Here is a 26,893-nt window from a genome sequence, read left to right as displayed (position 1 = left end):
TTGGGTGGGATGTGGCCATTTTTAGTCAGTAAGTCAAGGCATGATGTCAAACGTGGCAAGAGAAGGTCCACGTTTTAGCAAGTAGGCCTTAGTAAGGCCATCCAGCCTTGGGCTCTTTCCGGAGGGCATGCTTTTAGTTGTTCGGAGTACCTCCTGTGTGCTATGCTACTCCCTGTCCAGGGAGGACGGGGGAGACAGGCATGGACAATTAACCTCTTCCACATATGCCTCTATCTGGGCACCCCGTCACCCCCTGGCTTCCTCCTATTCTTCTCACAGATTATAGAGAGTGATAAAAATCACAGAAACAATTGGCAATCTGAGAAGGAAAATGCAATTTTTCACCTGTCCGTGGGGATGCAGATTTTCGTGTAAGGGCTCTAGCAATAAAACACAGTTTCCTTTGAGTATGAGCATCTAGGAGAGATGCAATTGTTTTCACAGGGCCTACAGTATAATTGGTTGCCTGTTTGTGGGTCTCTGCCCTGCTTATGTCAAAGGGACAGGTCAGCTATCTGTGACAACAAATTTTGGATATCAGAATTACGCTTTTTCTTCCAGGAATTACTGCTGTAAAGTGGTACAAACCATACCTGCCATGGCTACATCATCCGGAAGGTTCTCATTAAGACGCCACATCCATGGCCTGTGCTCATGGCACAAGGGTGCAATAATCAGTTCCAAAGGAGCGTGGTCCAAGAGCATAATAGGGTTGTGGAGAATATTCTAAAAAGTCTTGGTCCCCCAAGAACAGATCCAGGCGGCAATGCAACTGGTGGACTTGCGAAAAGTAGGAGTAAAATGTTCCAGCAGTTCACCAATCATAGTCCCTGAAAGTATTTGAGAGGTTCTTCTTAGCTGCTGTGGTCAGGGTGGCCCTATTGGAAGAAGAGTCCATACTGGGATCCATACAGAGATTGAAATCCCCACCCATAATCAAGAAACCAGTGAACAACTCCTGTACTTTACTAAGGACTCCGTCCAGGAAGGCCACCTGACTGAAGTTAGGAGCATAAACATTGACCGGATTAAGTGGGCTGCCATGTAAAGACCCTTTAACCATTATAAATCTTTCATCCAGGTCTTCTACATGCTCCTCAGATCTTTTGAATGACAATAGTTATCTTTTTTGCCTGTTTGATTGGAGAGGGGCTCTGGAACCAGTGGTCATAAAGATTTATAGGTAATTTGGGCACTGACCCTGCAGTAAAATGGGTCTCCTGAAACTTTAATATGTGAGGTTTCAGGGTGTTCATCTCCCACCAAACCCGGCTACACGTAAAAGGCGAATTTTAAGCACTGCTCTGAGAAGCTGTTATCACCAATAGCTCTTCTGTCCACTTAGTCTTTGTCACTGCAGAAATTGCCGCAACCTGTACTTTCAGTGAGCCGAGGCTAAAACCTAGGTCTAGGCTGGTCTGTAGGAAATCTAATAGCTCTAAGACTGATGGAGAGGTAAGGTTGAAGACACAACTTATCCCGAATACTTGCATAAATGGTATTAGTAGAGCTTTTTCATGCGTTCAACAAAGTTGAGATCACGTGAGAAGAACAGCCTAGGCTTTCCAATCTCCCCATTTCAATAGCCAAGCTCAAAGATCCAGCCTATTTGGGTTCCAATGTATGAGCTTTCCTTGTGACAGAAGATATGGAAAAGCAAGAAGAGGAACTGCTGCATGCTTGCCGAGATCAGCTGCTAGGGGAAACCACGGCCTGTACAGTCAGCGGGGCAGAATGGCTAAGACTGAGATGTTGTCCCTCAGAAGTCTCATCAGGAATCTCATTATGAGCAGCAGTGGAGAGAAGGCATACGCTAGGCTGCAGTTCCATAGTGAGAACAGGGCATTCAACCCCCTTTGCCCTGGGGTATGGAAATTGGGACAGAAACCTTGGTAGTTTGTGACTGCTTAGATATGCAAAAAGGTCCATTTGGGAAAGGCCCCATGTGCAAACTGAGGGTGTAGGGACCACTTGTGATCTGTTGCAGGATAGTTGGTTCATCTGCATATTCAGCCTGCCTGGTAGGTACACTGCCCTCAGATCTAACAGGTGTAGTTCTGACCAGGTCATGATGGGATTGACCTGTTGCCTGTACTGCCCTGTCATTGAATGTAGCCTACAGCCACTCTGTAACATGACTGGTTTCCCATTGACCTTGTACAACAGAGATGTTAGGGCAAAAAAAGTCTTCTAACCACTTCCGGACCGGCCGTTGCATATAAACGGCCGGACGGTGGCAGTACAGGGTCGGGTAGCCATTTATGAACGGCCTCCCCGCACCCTGCTTGTGCGCACTCCCTGGGAGCGCGCAGCACCACGATCCGGTGCCCGCTGTGTCCTCCGGACACAGTAAAACACTGATCATCGGACGGGACCTCTGTACGAGGTCCTGATCATGTGATCACTGATTGGTCAATCAGTGATCACATGCAAAGTAGTAAGCAAGATGTCACTTATGACATCATTGCTTACTACATGTGAAATCTGTGAATGATCACAGAGGTCACATGGTACAAGGCTATTCACAACAGCCTTGTACCATGTGACAAGCTGTGACCAATCACAGCTCACTCAGTACTTCTCAATGAGTGCAGGAATGCACACAGAGAGAAAGAGAAATGATTGCTTTTACATCCTTTATGGGTGTAAAAGCAATCAGTGTAAAAAAAAACAAATCTTCATCACCCCCCACAAGTAGTACAGTGTCACTATGGTGACACTGTACTGCTAGGGTGACAGTATGTAAAAAAATAAAAATAAATGAAAAATAATAATATAAAAAAATAAAATAAAAATGTAAAAAAAAAAAATGTTTAAAAATTATAATTTTTGGTTATAAACTAATTTGTTTTTTTTTGGTTTTTTTTTTACTAAAAAGATAACGGAATACATTTTGGCAAAGATTTATGATGAAATATTATTTATTTGCAAAATTTTATAAAAAAAATACTTTTGTTCAAAATTTTTGGACTTTTTCATTTACATAGCAAAAAAAATAAAAATCCCAGCGGTGAATAAATACCACCAAAATAAAGCTTTATCTGTCTCAAAAAAATGGTAAAAAATTAATTTGGGTACAGTGTTGCATGACCGCGCAATTGTCATTCAAAGTGTGATAGCGCTGAAAGCTGAAAATTGCCCTGGTCAGGAAGGGGGTGAAAGTGTCCGGTCTGGAAGTGGTTAAAATCACCAAAACATTGGAGACTACACCTTTCATGGGAAACGTTTACTTTCTCTGAACACTGACATCTTCACAATGGATCCCTTTGTGCTCAATAATGACTCCTTCCTTAGCCACCACCAGACTCTTCTTCATGTAGGGAGAGACCCTGATTAACTGCCTAAGGTGATGCTTCCTCCCCTGAGTCAGAATACCTGTTTGAAATTGTGCAAGCATCAGTGTGCCCAAGGAATCATCGAGGCACAGGATGACATTTTGCCAAACAGGCTGAGGCATTAAGAGGCTGATAGGAGAGGTAGCCACCCTAAGAACTCCGTCCCTGATAGATTTTATCTTCTGGGGGGGAACCAAATCATTGGCAGTATTGAAAAGGTCCTCCAAGTGTACAATTTGTTGCACTGGAGACATTTGATTTTTGCTGAAGTTGATGATCCAACTGAAACTCTGGAGTGTATCCATTGTTTGTCTTTTGTATTTCAATTGTTTTTATTAATTTGAACTTTAAACAGTATAAAACAGAGGCAAAAAAACACGCCCACACAGGGGCTATCAATTGCACTGATTAAAAAAAAAAAGCATAATAAACAGTGCTCTAACTCTAACAAGGCAAGAGGTACGCCCACGCAGGGGCTATCAATGGCACATAACATTAATGTAACTCTGACTATAACAACTAAAGGCAGCTGTCCACTGTCACACCAAAAACTAACAGAAAAAGAGAGAAAAAAAACAAAGAGCAGGGGTCCAAGAGCGCCAACACTGAACGCCAATGCCATTACATCCCCATACTAGCTGGGGGGAGCATTGGAAAGGCATATTGCAACCACGGCTCCCATATTTTCAAAAATTTACGTTGGGAGTCGTTGCATATACTCGACATCTGTTCGTTGAGCATCATAGTGGTCATACGATCCCGCACCCCCAGAAGGACAAACGGGCTCTTTCAGGCCTGAGTAATTGTTCTAGTGGCCGATAAAAACAAATAGGAAGCCACCTTCTGCTGATGAGCCAAGAGGCCCGGTATGGGGCAATGAAGCAAGGCATACCGAGCATCCTGGCGTATGGAGAGATGGAACAAAGTGAAAAGGAGGCCAAACACACGAGACCAAAAACGAAGCAGCCTCGGGCATGACCACCAGATATGCAATACATCACCACGATGGCCACAACCCCGAAAACATCGATCACTACAAGCAGGGTTAGCCTGGGCCAGACGAGCCGGAACCCAATACCAACAAAACAATACCTTGTAGGCTGCTTCCAGCGTGGTCGTATTAAATGAGCATTTAGCTATGAGTGACCAGACCTTATTCCAGTCCACTGGATCCACAGCCACTCCCAGGTCTCGCTCCCACTGAACAACATATGAAAGAGAAGTATGCGACGAGCGTCTGTTCAGAGCTGCATAAAGAAGGGAGATAAGGCCCGAGGCGCCCGGTCGCTGCTGGCAAAGCTGTTCAAAGGCAGATTTATGGTACGGGAAAGCAGAAGTGCCCTGCAGCGAGAGCAGCCAGTGCTGCAATTAAAGGTATCAAAAAAACATTCCGCCGGGGGAACATCCCGGGACTCCCAAAGAAAATTCCAGGTGGGGAAGGACTGAAAAACCAAAAAGTGTCGCACCTGCGGAAAACCATTAGCCACCTACCAAGAAAACGCCCTTGGGTGATCTAAACCTGGTGGGAAAAGAGGGTTGTTAACAATTGGGAGCAAAGGCAGAAAAGGTGACATCAGGCTACTGGAGTAACGTACTGAGTCGCAGACTTGTAAGCCATGGAGCAAGATTGGACTCAGCGCCATAGGGCGCAGGGCAGGGGGAAGCCATAGAAGCGTCGACGGTGCGATAGGGGCACAATTAGATAGTTCCAGCAGGACCCAGAGAGGAACATCGGAGGAAGCGTGGAACATAGACAGCGGGGCAATCTGGCTAGCCTGATAATATTTAGTTACATTAGACACCCCAAGACCACCCTGGAGTCTATGAGCAAAGAGTGTATTTCTGCATACTCTGGGGTGCTTATTGGCCCAGATAAAATGCATAAACTGTGCCTGAAGCAACCAAAGAAAATGAGGGGGAACCCGCACTGGGAGAGTGCGAAAATAATATAACAATTTCTGCAGGATGGTCATTTTCACCGAATGAACCCGTCCTATCCAAGACAGGTGTGGAAATTGCCAGGAATGCATAAGAGAATATAGAGAGCTAAGCAATGGATAATAATTTGCAGCAAAGAGGGAGTCATAGGTGGGGGTCAAGCGAATTAAAAAGTATTCAAGAGAAGAGGGAGCCCACCTGTAACGGAAGTGGGATTGTAGGCGCAAAACCAAATCTGAAGCCAAAGTAATATTGAGAGCGACAGTCTTATCCAAGTTAATACGGAGACCCAAAATCAAGGAGAAGCACTCAAGAACCCGTTGCAAATTAGGAAGCGTCGTCAGAGGATTAGTAAGAGTCAAGAGGGCATCGCCCGCAAAAAGGTTCAGCTTAAACTCCTGTCCCGTGTATGGAACCCCCAATACACTGCAATCGGTCTGGAGTGCTAAAGCCAGCGGCTCAAGTGCCAGGACAAAGAGTGCCGGGGACAGGGGGCAGCCCTGTCTCATCCCTTGCCCAATAGGAAAGGGATCCGAGAAATATCCAGCGTATTTAATGGAGGCTGAAGGCGAAGAATACAAGGCTTGAATCCAAGAAATAATAGAGTCCCCAAAACCCCAGCGAGACAGCACAAACCGCAGATATTCCCAGGATAGAGAATCAAAGGCTTTATATATGTCTAAGGACAGTAAGAATCCCGGGATTTTCCGCTGTTGCAGAAAATGTATAAGATGGACCACCTTACGAACGTTATCACCCGCCTGCCTCCCAGGAACGAACCCCACTTGGTCCCTGTGGACCAGGCTACGCAAATATTTATTGATGCAAAAACTAAGGATCTTGCCCAATATCTTCAGGTCTCCATTAAGAAGAGAAATGGACCAGAAGGCTTGCGGTTCCTGTACATCATCGGTCGTCTTAGGAATCATGGAGATATGCACTCTAAGCGTGTCTGGAGAGGGCAAGGAGCCCCGTCGTAACTCATTGAAATAGTCAGCCAAAAAGGGCGCCAACAGGGCTGAGAATTTCTTGTAATAGAGACCGGAGAAGCCGTCGGGACCTGGGGCCGCGGTGGACCATAAAGATTTGATAGCTTGGAGCACTTCCGGTACGGTAACACCGGCATTGAGGGCCACCTGTGCTGCCTTGGATAATCCAGGAAGATGGAGATCTTGAAAGAATGCCTCAGCTTGAGCCACAGGGAAGGGATCTGGTTTAGCGTAGAGGCGCAAAAGGAAGTCCGAGAATCAGGAAACAATCTGCTGGGGATTAGAAGTACATCTACCTGTGGGAAGTCGCAGTCGGATCGGTTTATGGGGTTTCCCCATAGAATTGAGTTTCCTGGCCAGCGTTGGACCTGGCTTATTAGCACAGGAATAAAATTTGTGTTTGGTCCAACGCAGGGCTCGTTCTGCCTCCGAAGAGGCAAGTAGGTCCAACTCTGTCACCAGAGCATCCCGAGCGCATTTATGGGCCACGGATGGAGATGACTTCCAACGCGCATCCACAGAGGCCGGAGAGAATGAAGCTCCAAAAGTCGCCGCTCCCGCACCGCCACCAGCTGTATTACATGACCTCACACCGTGGCCTTAGTTTTCAGTGAAGTATGTTCGTAAAAAAAATTTTATTTGTTGGCAGGTAGTCTGAGTGGTCAATAAAGAGTTGTTGATGTGCCAATGAAAAGGGCGCCGTTCTGACCCAGAGAGGGTGAGGAGGGAATAGTTACAAGGGATATACAAGGGATATACAAGGGATCATGGTCCGACCAGGGTGAGGAGGGAATAGTTATCCGCTGGACCAAGGGAAGCTGCTGAACATGCATGAATACATGGTCAATTCTACAAAAACTGTCATGAGGATTGGAATAGAATGTAAAGTCGCGTTCAGTTTGGTGAAGTTCCCTCCAGACGTCCGCTAGCCCCGCTGTCCGCAAGAGAGAGCGCATACGTTCCTCCAGCACCAAGTCATGAGAAGGGGCCACCCCCCGACACCCTTGGAGTGTCGGGAAACAATGGTGAAAAGATGCAAAAAGAATTTATGCTGAAAACGGTTAGGCGCGTAGTAAGAGACAAAAGTAACCTCCTGGTCCCAGAGGGTACCTTGCAAAAGCAAATACCTGCCCGTGGGGTCCGCTATATTCCGAGCACAGACAAAAGGGGAGATTGCGTTTAAAAGCTATCAGCACACCCCGATGCTTCTCAGGAGCCGAGGCCGTGTAAAAGGTGGGATAATGAGGTGAAAGATAACGCGGGGCGGAGGACTGAGAAAACCTGGTCTCTTGTAAACATACCACGTCAATTTGTTGCGATTTGAGGTGATGAAAAACTTTAGCCCGCTTCTGAGGTGAATTGAAGCCTTGAACATTTTGTGAATGTATTTTCAAAAGGGGCGAGGCCATGGCGGCATCAGCGCAACACGCTCAGCAGAAAAAAGCATAAAGCAGCCAGCAATTTCCACTCCCAATGGCGATCGGACCGTGGCGTCCCGGAACCCTGCAGAAAACAAGAACCAAAAAAACAGAAGAAAAAAAAACAAAGAAAGGAAAAAGACACAAAAAGTATATACAACAGTGCAATCGTGTCACGCCAATGGTGACGTGCATCCTACACATGAAGGATACCAGTTAGGGGTGGCTCTACCACCATACACATGGCTGCAAATGGAAACATCAAAAACATAAGCCCTCGGGGCAAAAAGGCAATAAGGCAATGAACATAATATAACGGGGTACCAAAATAATAAAACTAAAAGTCCCAGGAGTGAGGACCTCCATGATGACCTCCCCATAGAAACCCAGAGAAACACGGGGGCCAACCCCATCCCATCCAACTGGGCCTACCAGGTCAACCTCCCACCCCGGAGCCCGAGGGAACCATCACCCCATGCCACCATTGGAGACCCGAATACCATAAACCCGGACCCAAAATAGGCTGCGGCAGCAGAAAGTCATAATTCTTAAGTCCAGGAGGAGACCCCCCCCCAACCAGGAATGGAACCCAAGGGAGCAAGCCGGATCAGACCCAACCCGGAATGCTAACAAACTGGGGAAGCCCTAAGGGCCAAACTCACGGTCCCGTCAGAGAAGTCCATCGGTGAGACGATGCATGGGAGGTGCAAGACGCAGCTTCAGCCCGGAGAAGAACAGGAAGGACTTGATCATGGAGGGGTCTGAGGGAAGGCCCTCCTCCTATTGGACGACCACTCCCAGATGCAGCCCGGAGGAAGCAGCCTCGCCGGGGATCCAGATGAATGAGCTGGGCTCCGATCAGCAGCTTCCGGCGAAAGAAGGTGTAAAGATTCCAGGAGAGAATGGGCCTCCTCTGGCGTAGCCACAGAGTGACTGCGGCCCTGGTAGGTGAAGGTGAGGCGGAACGGAAAGCCCCAGGCGTATTTAATACTGTGTTTCACCAGGTCTGAAGTGGAGGGCTTCAACTGGCGGCGCTTCTGAAGAGTGGTCTGGGAGAGGTCCGCGAAGAGCTGGTAGCGATGCCCCTGGAAGCTGAGATCAGGGTTGTTTTATGGCTGCCAAGAGGATAGTTTCCTTAGTGCGGTAATAAGTAAACTTGATGATAATGTCCCTCGGGGGCCCATCCAGTCATCTGGGGCCCAATGCATGATGCATGCGGTCAAATTCAAGCCAGTCAATGGGAATAGCGGGTGTCAGCTCCTGAAACAGAGCAGTAGCGGTGGAAGTAAGATCCGCTTCCGTTTCCAGGATACCCCTTAACCGCAAATTGCCACGGCGGGAACGATTTTTGAAATCCTCAAGCCGTAGCAGCACCTCCGCCAATTCTTTCTTGAGGTCGCACAAATCCTGTTCGTGATTTTCAATGACTGTGGCTGCAGCGTCCATTTTATCTTCGAGATCGTTCGTCCGGTTGCCCAACTCCCGAATTTCCCGCGAAAGACGGTTGACCAGCTTGGAGGACAATTCCGACTGCAGCATGAAGTTGAAGCAGTGCAGGAGCTCAGCATCCCGCAAGGATGGAATGGGAGAGTGCCGGGATGGCTCTGATGCCAGGTCTTCCATACTGCCAGGATCCGTCCCACCCGTGGATAGCAACGCCAGGGGACCCGAAATCGCAGCTGGGGCTTCATCTGCGGTCTCCGGCGGGAGCCGTGAACCTGCGGCCAGGGTCCTGCAAGCTTCCGGAGGCCAGCCCAAAATCGAGGCCGTGGCTTCAGCCGCGACCTCCGGCGGGTAGGCCGCAAATTCCGGCGCGGCCCGCCGGGTGCTGGAGGCGCAAGCGGCCGGCGTTTTTTTGCCCATCGGGGTACTGGAGGAACAAGGGGACCCCCCCTGAGGATCAGAAATTGGCCGATGTGTCCGGCGGCCGAGGCACAGATTTAAAAGGCAGCCATCTTGGCTGCTGCTCACGAGCGCCCCCCCCCATTGTTTGTCTTTTGAACCAGAAAGAGCGTTGAGTAAAACCCTATGAACATTTGAAGAGGGAACTGGCACCACCACCCTTTGGACCTGTAGCGTGCGAAAATATTGTGCTAAGACCTCTGCCTTTTGAGTAAACTCTGGGATCCTTGTGGGTGTGAAAGAATTGGAGGGCAGAGGATGTATGAATGTTCAAAAATGACCATGTAGGATAGCTGATATTACCAACAAATCAGTGTAATGTTTTGTCTAGATCCCCATGAAATGGGATCGCCTGATTCCAAAGGCAAGTGTCTGGACTTTTGAGCTGTCAAAAAGACTTAGAGGGATCTTGAGGGACACCTAAAGTCTTCTGCCTTTGTGATTTCAAAATGGTCTCTTGGGTGCCTCTCCAACCCTTTCTAGTATCACAAAACTGGCAGAAATACCTGGAATCTCCTGACCTTGGGGGTTGAAAACGATTTTGAATGCTTCAGTTTTTTGTCCTGGGGAAGAAGACCTAATTTTGCACCCCTCATTCTCAATACGGTTGTTTTCCTGAAGAGAGACTTTCTATTGAAAGGAATATTGCGCCAATTCTGAGGCTATATTCAACACCAAAGGGCCCTTTTTTTGGCAATGACCGAAGGAGCATTTCTTGGCCCCAAACACCTGATGGTATTTATTGTCGCTTTTCCAGTTAAATGTGCCTATATCTTCAATTTATCCAAGGCTTGGACAATGTATTCTCACAGCGCATCTTCATTAATTGTGTTCTCAATGGGTCTAGGTCTAAAATTTTATTGGATTTGTCCCACCTGCCATCTGATTTGTTTTCCCTGTCCATTGCATCAGTCAATTCACCTGTCAATTATATCCTTGAAAGAGGCTTCCATTGGAAGGGTGACATTTATTGTAAGGCGTATGTTACGGATCCGCCAGGTGGTGCCTCTGGCAGCCCACTGGACAGGAATACCCAGAGCGTGGAGTCTAATGCAGGTGTGAGGGACCGCCGAGCGGCACCACTAGCACTCCACTGGTCAGGCGTGCCCAGAGCGCGGAGTCTAAGCCCCAGGGTACTTGTTCACCAGGGAGAGCCAGATGTGAGGAGGTCGGGTGAGCCCGATGGGATGGATGGATGGATGGCTGAGCAAGTGCGTAGTCAGACAGGCCGAGTCGGTAAGGTAGAGGACGGTAAGGTACAAGGGAGCAGGCAGAGAATCGTCGGGTCACACGCCAGGTCAGCAACAGGAGATCAGATCTAATAAGGGGCATCCAGGGAGAGAGGTCAGGCAAGCAGGGGTCTGGGCAGGAGAAATCAGCAAGGTCAAGAGCAATCCGGGTCAATAACTTACTAGGCACAGGTACAGGAACACAGGAAGCAGGTAAGACCAGAAGGCAACGAAATGACAGCTCAGGGACCTTTAAATATCCCGCCCTGCGCTGCCATTGGTGCCCAGCGGGCGGCCGCGGCTTCTACTGCGCATGCGCGAGCTCGAACGCCGCGGCCGGCCCGGAGCTAGTGCCCGTGTACTAGGTGGAGCAGTGCGCCTGCGCCGGGACCATCGCGGCAGGGATCGAGGAGATCCCTGACAGCAGGCCTTAGATGGGTCGAAAATCGGCCGATTTTTCGGCCGAAAATAAAATCGGCCGATTTTCGGATCGTTAGTGGGCTAATTGTTCGGCCGTTTTTCGGTATTTTGGCAGATTTTTTTTATCGGTAAAGTTGGAAAAAATCGGCCGATTTTGCCGATCGGCCGATTTTCGCGGCAATGATGGGCAAATCGGCCGATTTTTTTACCGATAAAAAAATCTGCGCATGAGCAGTGACCTGCAAGAGGAAGACAAAAAGAAGAAAAGGATGAAGAAGAGGATGAAGAAGAAGAAGAACTGGAAGAAGAAGAAGAAGAGGAAGAGGATGAAGAAGAACAAGAAGAGGATGATGAAGAAGAAGAAGAGGATGATGAAGAAGAAGAGGATGAAGAAGAAGAAGAGGATGAAGAAGAGGATGAAGAAGAAGAAGAGGATAAAGAAGAAGAAGAGGATGAAGAAGAAGAGGAGGATGAAGAAGAAGAGGAAGAGAATGAAGAAGAAGAAGAGGATGAAGAAGAAGAGGATGAAGAAGAGGAAGAAGATGAAGAAGAGGATGAAGAAGAGGAAGAAGAAGAGGAAGAAGAAGAAGAGGATGAAGAAGAGGAAGAAGAAGAAGAGGATGAAGAAGAGGATGAAGAAGAAGAGGATGAAAAAGAAGAGGAATTCCAGTCCGGCAAAAAGTGTCCCTGCAGAGAGCTCCACTATTTCTTTGACAGTTCCTTGACATTTATAGCGGTTGCAACAATGTATCTATTTCCGAATAAAAACATCTGTATCCTAAATGGATACAAATAGATACATTGTTGCAACCGCTATAAATGTCAAGGAACTGTCAAAGAAATAGCGGAGCTCTCTGCAGGGACACTTTTTGCTGGCTGTAGATGGGATGAAAATCGGCCGATTTTTTATACCATTGCTGGTAACGTCGGCCGCTTGAACGACTGATTTTTTGTTTTTTTAAAAGAAAAATCGGCCGATTTTCGACCCATCTATGGCCTGCATAAGTCCCGGTCTGCGTGCTCACCAGGGCCCCTGATGGTGGGGATGGACTTGAAGCAGACCAGGACCAGGTCACGACCTCCAAGCAATCCCACCCGTGGCAGAGGGAACCGCCGGAGATGGATACAGGAGGAGAGGCAGATGTGAGGAGGCCGGCAGGCCCAGGCAGGATGGATGGATCGTGGTCAAACTAGCCAGTTGTCACCGTGGGGCAGCGAGGTACAGAATCGGATGGCAAAGAGTAGTCAGGTCACACACAGGGTCAGTATAGGAAATGTCTGTCCGCAGAGGGGTTAAACAAGCCGGGGGTCAGGACAGGAGAAGGCAACGTAGTCAGAACAATCCGGGTCAAAAGCAGGAGAAGGCAGCGTAGTCAGGGCAATCCAGGTCAAATAACAATACTCACAGGGATACAGGAACTCAGGTAACAGGATAGACCTTGTGGCAATTTGTGACAGCGCAGGGTATCTTTAAATACCGCGCCCTGTGCTGTCATTGGCCGCCCAGCGGCACCTACTGCACATGCGCGAGTCTCCCTCAGCCGGGGCCAGCCGGGACCTAGTGCCTGTATCCCGGAGCAAGCCGCCGAGACTGCGCATGCGCCGGATGAGACGCCGCGGTGGACCCTGACATTGCCTCCGGGAGCCTCACTGATCTCTCCACCGCGGGTGGTCACGAAAAAACTCTCGGATGAGTCTGGGAGCATGAATATTTTGAACAGGTTCCTATGAGTTTTCCTCAGGACCATAACCTTTTCATCTGATCAGAAACTGCGTCTGGCCCCCCCTCTTTCGGCAATTGAGGATTGCTTCTACTTCAAACTCTTCTTGCTCGCCAATGGTTACTGCCTCTCGATCCGGAAAGGGATCTGGTCAGGCTGGTTTCAGAAGTGACACATGGAACACCGGGTGAATCTTGAAGGTTTCCAGAAGCTCGAGTTCATAAGCCACCTCGTTGATTACTCGCTTAATCCGAAACGGGCCAATAAACTTCGGTCCCAGTTTTCTCGATGGGCACAGCATCTTCAAGTTGGTTGTTGCCATCCAAACCTGATCCCCGGGTTGTAGCAACAGCTCCCCTCTTCTCTTCTTATCAAAAGCTCTTTTGTTGTCTTCCTGGGCCTTTGCAATGGCCTCCTGAAGTGCCTTGTTATTGACGGAAAAAAAATTCAAAGTACTTTGAGACGCCGGTACCGTACTTTTGGGCATCAGATCGGGAAGAAATGTAGGATGAAATCCGTAATTAGCAAAAAACGGGGATTGCCCCGTAGCTGAGTGGTTCGAGTTGTTATACGCGAATTCCGCTGACGGTAACAGCATCAGCCAGTCGTCCTCTAGGTAGGATGTGTAACATCTTAGGTACTGCTCCAATGTTTGGTTGGTCCTTTCCGTTTGCCCATTTGTCTGGGGATGGTAAGCGGACGAGAGTGACAATTTGATTCCCAATGCCTCACACAAAGCCTTCCAAAATCTTGACGTGAACTGGGCCCCACGATCAGACACAATATCTTCGGGAACCCCATGTAACCTCACCACTTCTTTGATGAAGATCTGTGCAGTTTCTGGTGCTGATGGCGTATTCTTTAGAGGTACGAAGTGGGCCATCTTAGAAAAGTGATCCACGATCACGAATATTGCTGTGTAGCCTTGAGATAGTGGGAGTTCGACAATATAGTCCATGGCAATCATTTGCCAGGCCCGATTGGGTATTGGCAATGGGTGCAATAATCCCCAAGCCTTGTTTCTGGAAGGTTTATTTCTTTGGCAGGTAGCACAAGTCTGGACGTAGAGCTCGCAGTCTTTGATCATGTGTGGCCACCAAAATGAGCGCTGCAGTAGCTCCAGAGTTTTCGTTATTCCGAAATGGCCCGCCATCAGATGGTCATGGCAGTGGCCCAGGACCAAAGTTCGGACCCCTTCCGGTACTACGATCCGTCCTTCCTTCCAAAACAAGCCCTCGCGGCTCAGGAGGGACGTCTCAGGCGGAGCTGGCATCCCCACGGATGCGTCATGAAGCTTGGAGCGCAACTCCGTCTGAAGAACGAGAAAATTTCCAGAGGGTAATAATGTGTCTGGTTTTGGCGTGTCTTCGGGGTCTTCAAACATGCGAGACAGGGCGTCTGGTTTCGTGTTCTTAGAGCCAGGTCGGTAAGTAATATGAAAAGAAAAATCGGGAAAAGAAGAGTGCCCATCTCGCCTGGCGAGGTCTCAGTCGTTTTGCTGTTCTCAAGTACTCGAGGTTCTTGTGGTCGGTAAATATTAGGATTGGGTGTGTGGCTCCTTCCAGCAGATACCTCCATTCTTCTAGAGCAGTCTTTATAGCCAGGAGCTCCCGATCTCCAATGTCGTAATTTCATTCTGCAGGTGTCAGTTTCCTAGAAAAGAACGCTACAGGATGCAGGAGCTCCTTGGTACCTTTCCTTTGGGACAGAACCGCTCCTACCGCATTTTCGGAGGCATCCACTTCCAAGACATATGGTAGAGATGAATCAGGGTGGCTGAGAATAGGAGCGGAGGTGAATAGTCTTTTGAGAGTCTCAAAGGCAGCTTGTGCGTCAGGAGTCCACTTAAAGCGGGCCCCTGTTTAGTCAATTGCGTGATTGGGGAGACCAGACCAGAGAAGTTTCTGATAAATTTTCTGTAGAAGTTTGAAAACCCGATAAAACGCTGTACGCCCTTCTTATCTGCGGGTATCGGCCAATCTAAAATTGCCGTGACTTTCTGAGGGTCCATTGCGACCCCGCGGGAGAGATGACCAGTCCCAGGAATGTGATACTATGCTGTTCGAAACAGCATTTGTCAGCCTTCGAATACAGCCCATGTTGGTGTAAGCGTTCCAACACCCTCACCACATGATCCCGATGAACCTCGAGTGAGGAGGAGAAAATTAAGATGTCGTCCAAATAGACGACCACAAAAACATCAAGGAAATCACAAAAGACATCATTAATAAAATGCTGGAAGGTGGCCGGGGCGTTGCAGAGCCTGAAAGGCATAACCAAATATTCGAAGTGACCGAATCACGTACGAAAAGACGTTTTCCATTCGTCACCTTCCCTGATACAAACCAGATTGTAGGCCCCCCGCAAATCTAATTTAGTAAAAACCCCCATGGATTTTAATCTCTGTAGGAGTTCAGGAACCAGGGGTAACGGATAGCGATCCTTTATCGTGATCCTATTCAGATCACGGTAATCAATGCAGGGCCGCAACAACTTTTCTTTCTTTTCTACAAAGAATAACCCTGCCCCAGCTGGGGACGTGGAAGGGCGAATAAACCCCTTCTGGAGATTTTCATCAATATATTCCCTTAATACTCCTGTCTTTAGGACAGTCATAAGATCGGTGTGGTGGGAGAATGTCTGCCCCTCGTTTGCTAAACACGTCCAGGAAGTCGTGGTAGGCCGGGGGAATAGTCTGAGTCAGGTCTGTATCTCCATCCATACATAGAAGTTGGGGGCCACAGGCCCTGAAACATGGCAATGTTTCTGACAGTATGGGGACCGAAACTGAACTATTCCCTTCTCCCAATCAATCCGGGGGTTATGGGCCCTCAACCAAGGGAGCCCCAGGATGATTGGAGACGGAGAAATTCTCGGTGATGGTCAGCTACTGTGGTGTAAATAGGGGGTGTCTCTTGATCTACCACGCCTGATTTAATGCTGGACCCGTCTGCCAGGAAGATGTTAAGCCCCATTTCTTTGGTCTGTAGAGGGATCTTTTGCTGATGGGCAAAAGTGAGATCCACAAAGCAACTACAGGCTCCGGAATCAATGATTGCTGTCACCGACACAGTTCTTCCGGGGAGCTGTAAAGAGACCGGTATAGCCAGGTAACTAGACTGATTAACCCTCTCTGCTGATAAAGAAAAAAAAACTGGAAGCGGACTTACTAATTTTTGCAGGACAGGAGCGCACCAGATGACCAGCTTCTCCACAATAAGGACATAGGTTCTGTGCCCGTCTCCTCTGGCGTTCTTTGGCCAATAGTGACGGCCGGGCCAGTCCCAGTTGCATGGGTTCCGAGATGTTCCGAGCTCCGAGTACCGCTCCACTGGGCTGGAGCTGCTCCCCTTGGTGGAGTCCATGCTGCCCTTTGACCCTGGCTTCTCCTCTCAAACCGGCGTTCTCTCAGCCTGCGGTCAATCTGGATGGCCAACTCAATCAGTTTCTCTAAAGAGTCAGGAAGGCCTACCTGTGCTAACTCGTCCTTTAAGGCCTCAGACAGCCCAATGCGGAATTGGTGGCATAACGCCGCATTGTTCCATCTTGTATCCCCCATCCAACGTCTGAAGTCGGACGGATACTCCTCGGCTGCCCGACGGCCTTGCCGCAGTAAGTACAGGGCTGTCTCTGCGGAAGCAACTCGCTGCGGATCGTCACATAAGATGGCCATGGCGTAAAAGAATTCTGTCACGGATTCGAGATGGGGGTCGTGATTCTCCCTCAGACGATGAGCCCAATCCTGGGGCTAATCCTGAAGTAGAGAGACTATAAATCCCACCTTGATGGTCTCGGTGGTGAATGTGTGGGGCTGTAGGTCAAAAAATAGGATGCACGCATTCCGGGAGGCCCTGAAGCGGCTCCGGTCCCCACGGAAGCGTTCCGGCAGAGGAACGCGGGGTTCGGGAGCAGGTGGTGCGGCTCCTGCTCCAGAAGCTGGGGTAACTGGCGACTCCCCAGAAGGTGCCACGGTAGCTGGACCCTGGGCAGGGGGTGCAGGTGTGACTAGCGTCTCCATACGATTCTCTAGATGGTTGTAGCGGTTGTGTAATGTCTGGACGGCCTGGGTTAGCGCTGCTAGGTGCAAGCAAATATCCTCTAGGGAGGCCGGTCCTCTTCCTGGCTCTGTCATGGCCGCAATGTTCTGTTATGGATCCGCCAGGTGGTGCCTCTGGCAGTCCCCCGGACTGGAATACCCAGAGCGTGGAGCCTAAGTCCCGGTCTGCGTGTTCACCAGGGCCCCTGATAGTGGGGATAGACTTGAAGCAGACCAGGACATGGTCACGACCTCCGAGCAATCCCACCCGTGGCAGAGGGAACCTTCGGGGATGGATACAGGAGGAGAGCCTGATGTGAAGAGACCGGCAGGCCCAGGCGGGATGGATGGATGGATCGTAGTCAAACTAGCCAGTTGTCACCGTGGGGCAGCGAGGTACAGAATCAGCAGGCAAAGAATAGTCAGGTCACACGCAGGGTTAGTATAGGAAAGGTCAGTCCGCAGAGAGGTCAAACAAGCCGGGGGTCAGGACAGGAGAAGGCAATGTAGTCAGAGCAATCCGGGTCAAAAGCAGGAGAAGGTAGCGTAGTCAGGGCAATCCAGGTCAAAATAACACACTCACAGGGGTACAGGAGCTCAGGTAACAGGATCAGACCTTGCGGTGATTTGTGACAGCGCAGGGCATCTTTAAATACCGCGCCCTGTGCTGTCATTGGCCGCCCAGCGTGTACTTGCGGCACCTAGTGCGCATGCGCGAGTCTCCCTCAGCCGCGGCCGGCCGGGACCTAGTGCCCGTATCCCGGCGCGAGCCACCGAGACTGCGCATGCGCCGGAAGAGACGCCACGGCGGACCCTGACCCCGGCCTTGTGCTGGGTGTGTATGGACTGTAGATCCTTATAGAGGGGTCACCTCCACTCCCACCAAGGGGGACAGAAATATATGACTCCTCGGGGGAGGGGTTTTGGCCCCTTTGATTTTGCAGTAACATTGATGGCAGATTTAGTCCTGTAGAACATCTGGTATATGGATACAAAGCCCCCCAGCTGGGAGTAAAGGGTGGAAATGGCTGGTGACCCCCAGATTTGGGCAATGATGTCATCACTATAAATGGATAAAACCCGCGCTATGTGTAACAACTCCAAACCTACAAAAACCTTCTAGCGGACTGCTGCTGTAACAAAGGGAAGGATTCCCTGTCATCTAGAAGAGCATTATGTGTCACAGCGCTGTCCTATTGTGTGTGCACAGAAATCATCACAAATACACTACAAATATGTGGAGACATTCAGAGATAAAGAGCTCGGGGCTCCAAATCCTATTCTCTGCACATCCACTGCTTCCACTTTACACCCACTTCATTGGTCTTATGGGGTTTATCAATAAATGAAGGAAACTGAACCGTGTGCAAATCCATCCACAACATAAAGTGCTTTGTGCTCAAGATGCTGCTCCCTGCAGATCCACTGCTTCCACTTTACACCCACTTCATTCATCTCATCAGATTTGCTGCTATAGGAAATCATCTCAAATCCTGTGCAAATCCATGGAGACAGACAATATTGTGTGCTCAGTCTAGTGTTCTCTGCAAGTCCACCGCTTCCACTTTGCATCTACTTCAATCCACTTATTTTACTCCAAAAATCCACCAATCAGTAAAAAGTTGATAAGGTGTGAAAGTGCTCCGCCCTCCAAACTGTGTCAGCTGTAGTGTAGCCCCGCCTTCTTCCACCTCTTGTACACGGGATGGTGAGGGCGCCCCCTAGTAGTGCTTCCCCCTCACCACACCAATAGGACTCCCAGCTTTTCAGCTCCCAGAGTCACAAACATCCTTCACACTCCTCATCTCCGATGGTAAAGGAACCGGATCCTCCTCGCTCACTCCTGCAAGTCTGCTGCGGGTTCTGTCAGTCTCCCTCCTAGACTCCGCCTCCGACCGCCATTCCAGCAGGAGCTCCGCCTCTAAATACACGCTCAAGGAGGAGAGAAAGGGGAACCCGACATCATGTGACACCTTTTATTACATGGAAATACGAAAATCAACGGGACTAATGCAATCACATTTACTGCAAAATCAAAGGGGCCAAAATCCCCCCCGAGCAGTCATATATTTCTGTCCCCCTTGGTGGGAGTGGAGGTGACCCCTCTATAAGGATCTACAGTCCATACACACCCAGCACAAGGCCGGGGTCACACTACCAGACGCTTCTCGGGGCTGCAGTTCCTCTGAGCTCCACAAGGTGGGGATCTCACTTCTACCCAGACAGGAAGTCTATATAGAAGACAGACAGGAAGTGAGGTTAGCTACAGGAAGGAAGTGACCTGGAATAAAGACAGGAAGTTCCATGTGGCACAACGAAGAAGAGACATTGTTGGAAGTGGAAGCAGAGGAGGTAAAAAGATGTTATTTCCTATTTACACCCAGTAACCCCCGTCATGTGCGTCATCTTCCTCCATAGTCATGTCCATCCTTTTCCTGGCCTACATGGTTCAGTTTTATCATTCAGCCAGCGGAATGACCATAAAAACTGAAGCGATTCCCCCATCCACACATTGGAGGTGGATGGGGGAATCCTCCCCGCTACACTCTTGTATTCTGACAATGGGGGGACTCCTCCGCTCTCAGAATACACAGATCAGCACTGAAGCTATTGGCTGCAGCTGCTGGGGGAGTGGCTTTTATCCGGCAGTGGCCACACATGGATGGAAATGTGAGCGATCCCTGCTGAACCAGCTGAATTTCCATGGATCTATGGTCACCTTCAGTGACTTCCTCCCCTCCCCCTCATCTCCTTCATGATGGAAGTCATGCTGAGATCATCTCCCATTGGCTGAGCAATATTCTCATTTGTCTCTCAGCTCCTTCTTGCTATTCCTCGTCCTGCCTGTTGTTTCCTTGGATTGATTTTCTGTGTAGTGACCCCGGCTTGGTCTCTTGGATGCGCTCGTCTGTTGCTTGCCCTGACCTTTCTCCTGATTCCTGGATCTCCTCCTCATCTCTCCTCCATATCCTCTTACACAGCTTTTCTCCACACCTGCAGTGACCCTGGGGGGAGGAAACTTGGCACCAGCACGCCGCCAAATCCATCCCCACCATTAGGGGCTCTGGAGACAATTGTCTGCTATTTACACTCCGTTCCTCCGCACGTCACCTGATCACATGACAGCTTACTTCCACAGATTCCGGATGGTAAAGGTCAAAGGTCACTCTTCAGTTTAGGAGAGGTAGGACGCACCCAGGAACAAGGATTTGGTTTGCATGGAAGCCTCATATAGAGGACCCTTCAAATCTCCCCATCCAAATGTTCATCCATCCAGAGTCTATATGTCCTATGACATCACACTGACCTCACAACTCCTCCCCCCAATGTCCCTCCATCCAGAGTAAGAGAATCCTATGACATCACACTGACCTCACAACTCCTCCTCCCAATGTCCCTCCATCCGGAGTCAGAGAATCCTATGACATCACACTGACCTCACAGCTCCTCCTCCCAATCTCCCTTCATCCAGAGTCAGAGAATCCTATGACATCACACTGATCTCACAGCTCCTGCTCCCAATGTCCCTCCATCCAGAGTCGGAGAATCCTATGACATCACACTGACCTCACAGCTCCTCCCAATGTCCCTCCATCCAGTGTCAGGGAATCCTATGACATCATACTGACCTCACAGCTCCTCCTCCCAATGTCCCTCCATCCAGTGTCGGAGAATCCTATGACATCACACCGACCTCCCAGCTCCTCCTCCCAATGTCCCTTCATTTGGCTCCTTTTTATTCTATGGTATTAGGATGTGGGAGAACCCTTGGCATCCTCATAAGCAAAAAAGAAATGTTGGTCCTGCATTGTGTGTAATGATGTCAGAATTCCTTTTAACCTGCGTAGTGTGGGGGTCCTGTGGGGGGAATTATACCTCAGCCTGAAGTGGGGCTTTAATAAAATGGAGACCTGAATGGAGAGGTGAGGAGGATTCTGGGAATATCATTTGATGTGACTATTTGTGTTCAGATGTAGAGTTTTCCTCCTGTGAAGTCTGGAGATCATATGACATCACATTGCCTCCACCTCCCTCCCTGATAGAAGAGAGAAAGAAGAAGAAGATTCTAGAAGTCACCAGAGAGATCACTGAGCTGCTGACAGGAGAGGTGAGCGGTGCCGGGAATTCTGGGACATTCTCCAGTAACAGACAAGGGATGTGTCTGGATGGTGACTGTATCATTGTGTGTGTCAGGTTCCTATAAGGTGTCAGGGTGTCACTGTCTATTTCTCCATGGAGGAGTGGGAGTATTTAGAAGGACACAAGGATCTCTACAAGGACGTCATGATGGACAATCAGCCGCCCCTCACATCACCGGGTAAGAGGAGACTTTATTGTAAAGGAGAGAGCAGTACGGAGGATCCACCTAGATCCCCCATCATCTGATAAACACATAGAAACAATGGATTCAGTCAGTGTGTGTGTTTCCTACAGATGGATCCAGTCATGGGAACCCACCAGAGAGATGTCCCCGTCCTCTGTATTCCCGGGATTCCACACAGGAAGGTCACACCATCCCTCACCATCATCACGTAGATGAGCAACAATCACTGATAGTATCATTAGGATCTGTACATTATCTGCATTGTTACCATTGATGCCATTTTTATTATATATTCAGAGTGGAAACCTGAGAGATTCTAAAGGTGAGGTAAAAGAAGAGGAGGATGAGGATGGGGTGATGGAGGAGTCAGAGCTTCTAAAAGAACACAAAGATCTGTACCAGGACACCATGGTGGAGTCATCCAGCTACAGGAACCCACCAGAGAGATGTCCCCGTCCTCTGTATTCCCGGGATTCCACACAGGAAGGTCACACCATCCCTCACCATCATCAGGTAGATGATGACAATTATTGGTAGTTGTGATTTATACACAGCATGTTTGTTACAATGAATGTTTTATTATATCTTTCAGAGTGGAATCCTCGGGGATGATAATATTGATGTTAAAGAAGAGTATAAAGAGGAGGATGAGGAGTATGGAGTGATGGAGGAGTTTTCAGAAGGACACAAGGATATGATGGAGCCACCTAATACCAGGAACCCACCAGAGAGATGTCCCCGTCCTCTGTATTCCCGGGATTCCACACAGGAAGGTCACACCATCCCTCACTATTACAAGGTTGGTGGGATGGAGCATCTAGAACATGGACTTGTAGAGACAATGTGTGGATATTTTATATGATCTTACATTTTACAGATGATATTTTCTGTCATTTCCTTGATTTAGAGTGGAGATCCAATCGATATAGAATTTGAGGTGAAAGCAGAAGAAGAAGAGGCGTATGTGAGGGATGATCAGCAGTCTATGGAGGAGGATGGAATAACGGGGACATTTATAGAGGAGGACACTCCTACAGAGATCAGCACAGGTGGGTCATGAACACTAAATCCATTCCTCCACCCATACTGCTCACTGATTGGTCCAGAGTAGGGCGGGGACTGGGTGATATCAGCCTGTAATCCCCTGGTCACTTTCCTGAGCTGTGTTCTCCATCTTGCCTGATGTGGGCGGAGTCCTGGTTTGGGGGAACCAATCAGCTCCTGTCTAGTAATCCTCTTTGTCTTTGTATTTTAGTCCATGGCCGGGAGATGAGGAAAACCTCCGAGGATTGTCTCACTTTGTCTCCAGACTGGAAAGTAGAAGATGAGGACATCACACAGTATAGTCCAGGAGAAAACCCGGCTCCCTCCAATGTCCATCCGGCACCACCCAGTGTAGATGGACCATCGGATTCCTCGTATCCTGAGAATCCTCAGACTGTGCGGAACCCGGCCGGCCTTCCAACAGGGAAGAGGTTCTCCTGTATTGAGTGCGGGAAGGGTTTCTTTTTTAAATCCCATCTTAATGTGCATAAAAGATCTCACACGGGGGAGAAGCCGTATTCCTGTCCTGAGTGCAGGAAATGTTTTTCAGACAAGTCCAATCTTTACAGACATCAGAGATCTCACACGGGGGAGAAGCCATATTCATGTCCTGAGTGCGGGAAATGTTTTGCACAAAAATCATATCTTGTCAAACATGAAAGGTCTCACACAGGTGAGAAGCCATATTCATGTCCTGAGTGCGGGAAATGTTTTGCACAAAAATCATATCTTGTCAAACATGAAAGGTCTCACACAGGTGAGAAGCCATATTCCTGTTCTGAGTGTGGGAAATGTTTTGCACAAAAGTTCATTCTTTACAGTCATCAGAGATCTCACACGGGGGAGAAGCCGTATTCCTGTCCTGAGTGCGGGAAGTGTTTTTCATACAAGTCACATCTTTCCAGACATCTGAGATTGCATGTAGGCGAGAAGCCGTATTCATGTACTGAGTGTGGGAAATGTTTTGTACAAAAATCAGAACTTGCCGTACATCAGAGGTCTCACACTGGGGAGAAGCTATATTCCTGTCCACAGTGTGGGAAATGTTTTACAACACATTCCAGTCTTTACAAACATAAGAGATCTCACACAGGGGAGAAGCCGTATTCCTGTTCTGAGTGCAGCAAATGTTTTATACGAAAATCAGAACTTGTCATACATTTGAGGTCTCACACAGGGGAAAAACCATACTCCTGTTCTGAGTGCGGGAAATGTTTTTCACAGAAGTTCACTCTTTACAAACATCATCAGAGGTCTCACACAGGGGAGGAGGCTACTTACAAGTGAGTGTGGGAAATTGTAAAAAAATCAGAACTTGTCATACAATAAAGATAAAGATCAATAAAAGAGGAAAAGCCGTATTTCTGTCCTGAGTGTGGGAAATGTTTTTCAGTGAAGTCCCGTCTTTCCAGGCATCAGAGGTCTCACACGGGGCAGAATCCACTTTCCTGTCCTGAGTGAGGGAAATGTTCCTCACTGAAGTCCTGTCTTCCTGTACATCAGGGGTCCCACACAACCCTGGAGGTGTATTAGTGCCTTGAGTGCGGGAAATGTCTTCTAGATGAATGTTGCTGGACATCCCAGCTCTCATGTGAGGAAGAAGCACACCCTGATATACACCTCAGATATACTCCATGGCTGATCTTCATCATGGAAGAAACAGTTCATAAGGAGATCAGAGGTCCCCAAAGACATGGATGAAGTGTGGGATCGGGTTGGCCATTGATGGCAGGAGAAGAATAAAAATGGAGTCCTGCCCTGTGATTGGCTGAGTACATTTTGTGGTGGGAGATTTTGTAGTCTATTTTTTAAAAATCATTAATGGAACGAATGTGAGCGACATTCACCCAGCTGTGATGAATATTGGGTGTATTTTATCTCACACTGATTTCCTTGGCTCCATCTAGTGGCCATAATACAGTATTGTAATATTTGTATTCAGTGAGTTATTTTCAGGACTCATACCCCATTGTGGTCTCTAGATGGAGCTGATGATCAGAGGAAATTATTGTTTTACAGTAAACTGGAATTATTGCTTTCACTCTGACGTTCGCTGCGATACCTCACATGTTTGGTGTAATTTCTGTTTACATACGTGTGCTGGACTTACATGTAGAATTGCATGATGTTTAACAACATTCCATCTGATAGCTTGGACAGCGACAGGTCCTCTTTATTAAGAGATTTAGGTCTTAAACATCCCTGATCCCTCCAAGCAGCCGATCAATGAGAAATGTGTTGGATGAGCTGCATCCCGGGTGTATGGGCCGGGTAAACACCGAACCAACACAGGAAGAGATGAAATCCTTGTCATTTCTGGCTTCATTCAGCACAGAGGAGCCGGAGGAATGGATGTTCCTCCTTCTCCACTGTGTGCAGCTGACCGCTTACAGTGGTCCCAGGGTCCCTGGTGGAACTGAAGAGCCCAGGACTGGTGGTGGGAGGGGGCCCTTCATATGCTGAAAAAGTGACCTGCAGCTGTATAGAACCTCCAATCACTTCTATGTGATATTTTATTGCCATTGTAAATCAATGAAGAACATTCGATCAGCTCAGCAGTCTGATACAATTATGTTTGTACCCCCATTCACACAGGTGGAATGTACAGGGACTTTCACTGGGGGAATTGCTAAGCAAAGTATTTATGATTGGCCCCTAAATGTCAGGAGTCGTTCATTTAACTAGTTGGTGACTTCCCATCCACAATGTACTGCGGACGAGCAGCGACTCCTGTAAGGTGCTCAATACTTGCGGGTTCAAAGCGCACATGTGCGTACCTCCTCGCTGACCCCACTGCCATTCTATGCAGGAACAGTTCATTAGCGGGTCCTAGCCAATGACTTTGCCCGGCACCCTGCTGGTCTCCTGCAATGATTGGAGAAGCAGTCATGAGCCTATGTTAGTAAACACGGGATCTAGCTGAGTCTCCTCTTCATGGACCCTTCTTGGTCCCAGAAGAGATGAGAGAGACACTTTGACACACTGTAGATGAAAGCACAGCATTGTACACACACGTTAGATTAGCACATTTAACCCTTTGATTGCCCCCTGACACCCAGACATTGCCATTAGTACAGTGTCAGTGTACAGTATTATTCACTGATCACCGTATTACTGCCACTGCGGATAGCATCAGGATCAACTATCGCACCCACGTTATAGGTCGCTGATCACCGTATTACTGCCACTGCGGATAGCATCAGGATCAACTATCGCACCCACGTTATAGGTCGCTGATCACCGTATTACTGCCACTGCGGATAGCATCAGGATCAACTATCGCACCCACGTTATAGGTCGCTGATCACCGTATTACCGCCACTGCGGATAGCATCAGGATCAACTATCGCACCCACGTTATAGGTCGCTGATCACCGTATTACTGCCACTGCGGATAGCATCAGGATCAACTATCGCACCCACGTTATAGGTCGCTGATCACCGTATTACTGCCACTGCGGATAGCATCAGGATCAACTATCGCACCCACGTTATAGGTCGCTGATCACCGTATTACTGCCACTGCGGATAGCATCAGGGTCAACTATCGCACCCACGTTATAGGTCGCTGATCACCGTATTACTGCCACTGCGGATAGCATCAGGATCAACTATCGCACCCACGTTATAGGTCGCTGATCACCGTATTACTGCCACTGCGGATAGCATCAGGATCAACTATCGCACCCACATTATAGGTCGCTGATCACCGTATTACCGCCACTGCGGATAGCATCAGGATCAACTATCGCACCCACGTTATAGGTCGCTGATCACCGTATTACTGCCACTGCGGATAGCATCAGGGTCAACTATCGCACCCACGTTATAGGTCGCTGATCACCGTATTACTGCCACTGCGGATAGCATCAGGGTCAACTATCGCACCCACGTTATAGGTCGCTGATCACCGTATTACTGCCACTGCGGATAGCATCAGGATCTACTATCGCACCCACGTTATAGGTCGCTGATCACCGTATTACCGCCACTGCGGATAGCATCAGGATCAACTATCGCACCCACGTTATAGGTCGCTGATCACCGTATTACTGCCACTGCGGATAGCATCAGGATCTACTATCGCACCCACGTTATAGGTCGCTGATCACCGTATTACCGCCACTGCGGATAGCATCAGGATCTACTATCGCACCCACGTTATAGGTCGCTGATCACCGTATTACTGCCACTGCGGATAGCCTCAGGGTCAACTATCGCACCCACGTTATAGGTCGCTGATCACCGTATTACTGCCACTGCGGATAGCCTCAGGGTCAACTATCGCACCCACGTTATAGGTCGCTGATCACCGTATTACTACCACTGCGGATAGCCTCAGGGTCAACTATCGCACCCACGTTATAGGTCGCTGATCACCGTATTACTGCCACTGCGGATAGCATCAGGGTCAACTATCACACCCACGTTATAGGTCGCTGATCACCGTATTACTGCCACTGCGGATAGCATCAGGGTCAACTATCGCACCCACGTTATAGGTCGCTGATCACCGTATTACTGCCACTGCGGATAG

The 26,893-nt window shown here is 48.7% G+C and overlaps 2 protein-coding genes across 2 annotated transcripts in view; both read left to right on the top strand.

The window, feature by feature from the left end:
* The window catches only part of LOC149443989 (uncharacterized), a 29,556-nt gene extending 5,839 nt beyond the window's left edge, over nucleotides 1-23,717 (top strand). Inside the window, exon 4 of the mRNA XM_089655101.1 lies at nucleotides 22,788-23,717. Coding sequence (XP_089511227.1) covers nucleotides 22,788-23,643 — 856 coding nt within the window. The 3' untranslated portion in view covers nucleotides 23,644-23,717. The remainder of the gene's footprint in view (nucleotides 1-22,787) is intronic.
* Nucleotides 21,202-21,849, top strand: LOC149443990 (uncharacterized). The gene is made up of 3 exons (XM_089655092.1): nucleotides 21,202-21,306; nucleotides 21,423-21,520; nucleotides 21,610-21,849. The coding sequence occupies exons 1-3, from the start codon at nucleotides 21,222-21,224 to the stop codon at nucleotides 21,847-21,849; spliced, it is 423 nt and encodes a 140-aa protein (XP_089511218.1). The 5' UTR covers nucleotides 21,202-21,221.
* Nucleotides 23,718-26,893: the final 3,176 nt, after the last annotated feature.

This window comes from Staurois parvus, unplaced genomic scaffold, assembly GCF_062004578.1.
Source record: "Staurois parvus isolate SC_StPar_1 unplaced genomic scaffold, SC_StPar_1.0 ptg000819l, whole genome shotgun sequence".
NCBI lineage: Eukaryota > Metazoa > Chordata > Amphibia > Anura > Ranidae > Staurois > Staurois parvus.
The sequence above is the reverse complement of the archived record's forward strand: the minus strand, read 5'-3'. Positions and strand labels throughout refer to the sequence as shown.

Coding starts and splice junctions, on each gene's coding strand:
- LOC149443990 (XM_089655092.1), top strand. CDS start 21,222: ATGGAGGAGTGGGAGTATTTAGAAGGACACAAGGATCTCTACAAGGAC. Junction 21,307..21,422: donor GCCGCCCCTCACATCACCGG/GTAAGAGGAGAC, acceptor TGTTTCCTACAG/ATGGATCCAGTCATGGGAAC. Junction 21,521..21,609: donor CCATCCCTCACCATCATCAC/GTAGATGAGCAA, acceptor TTATATATTCAG/AGTGGAAACCTGAGAGATTC.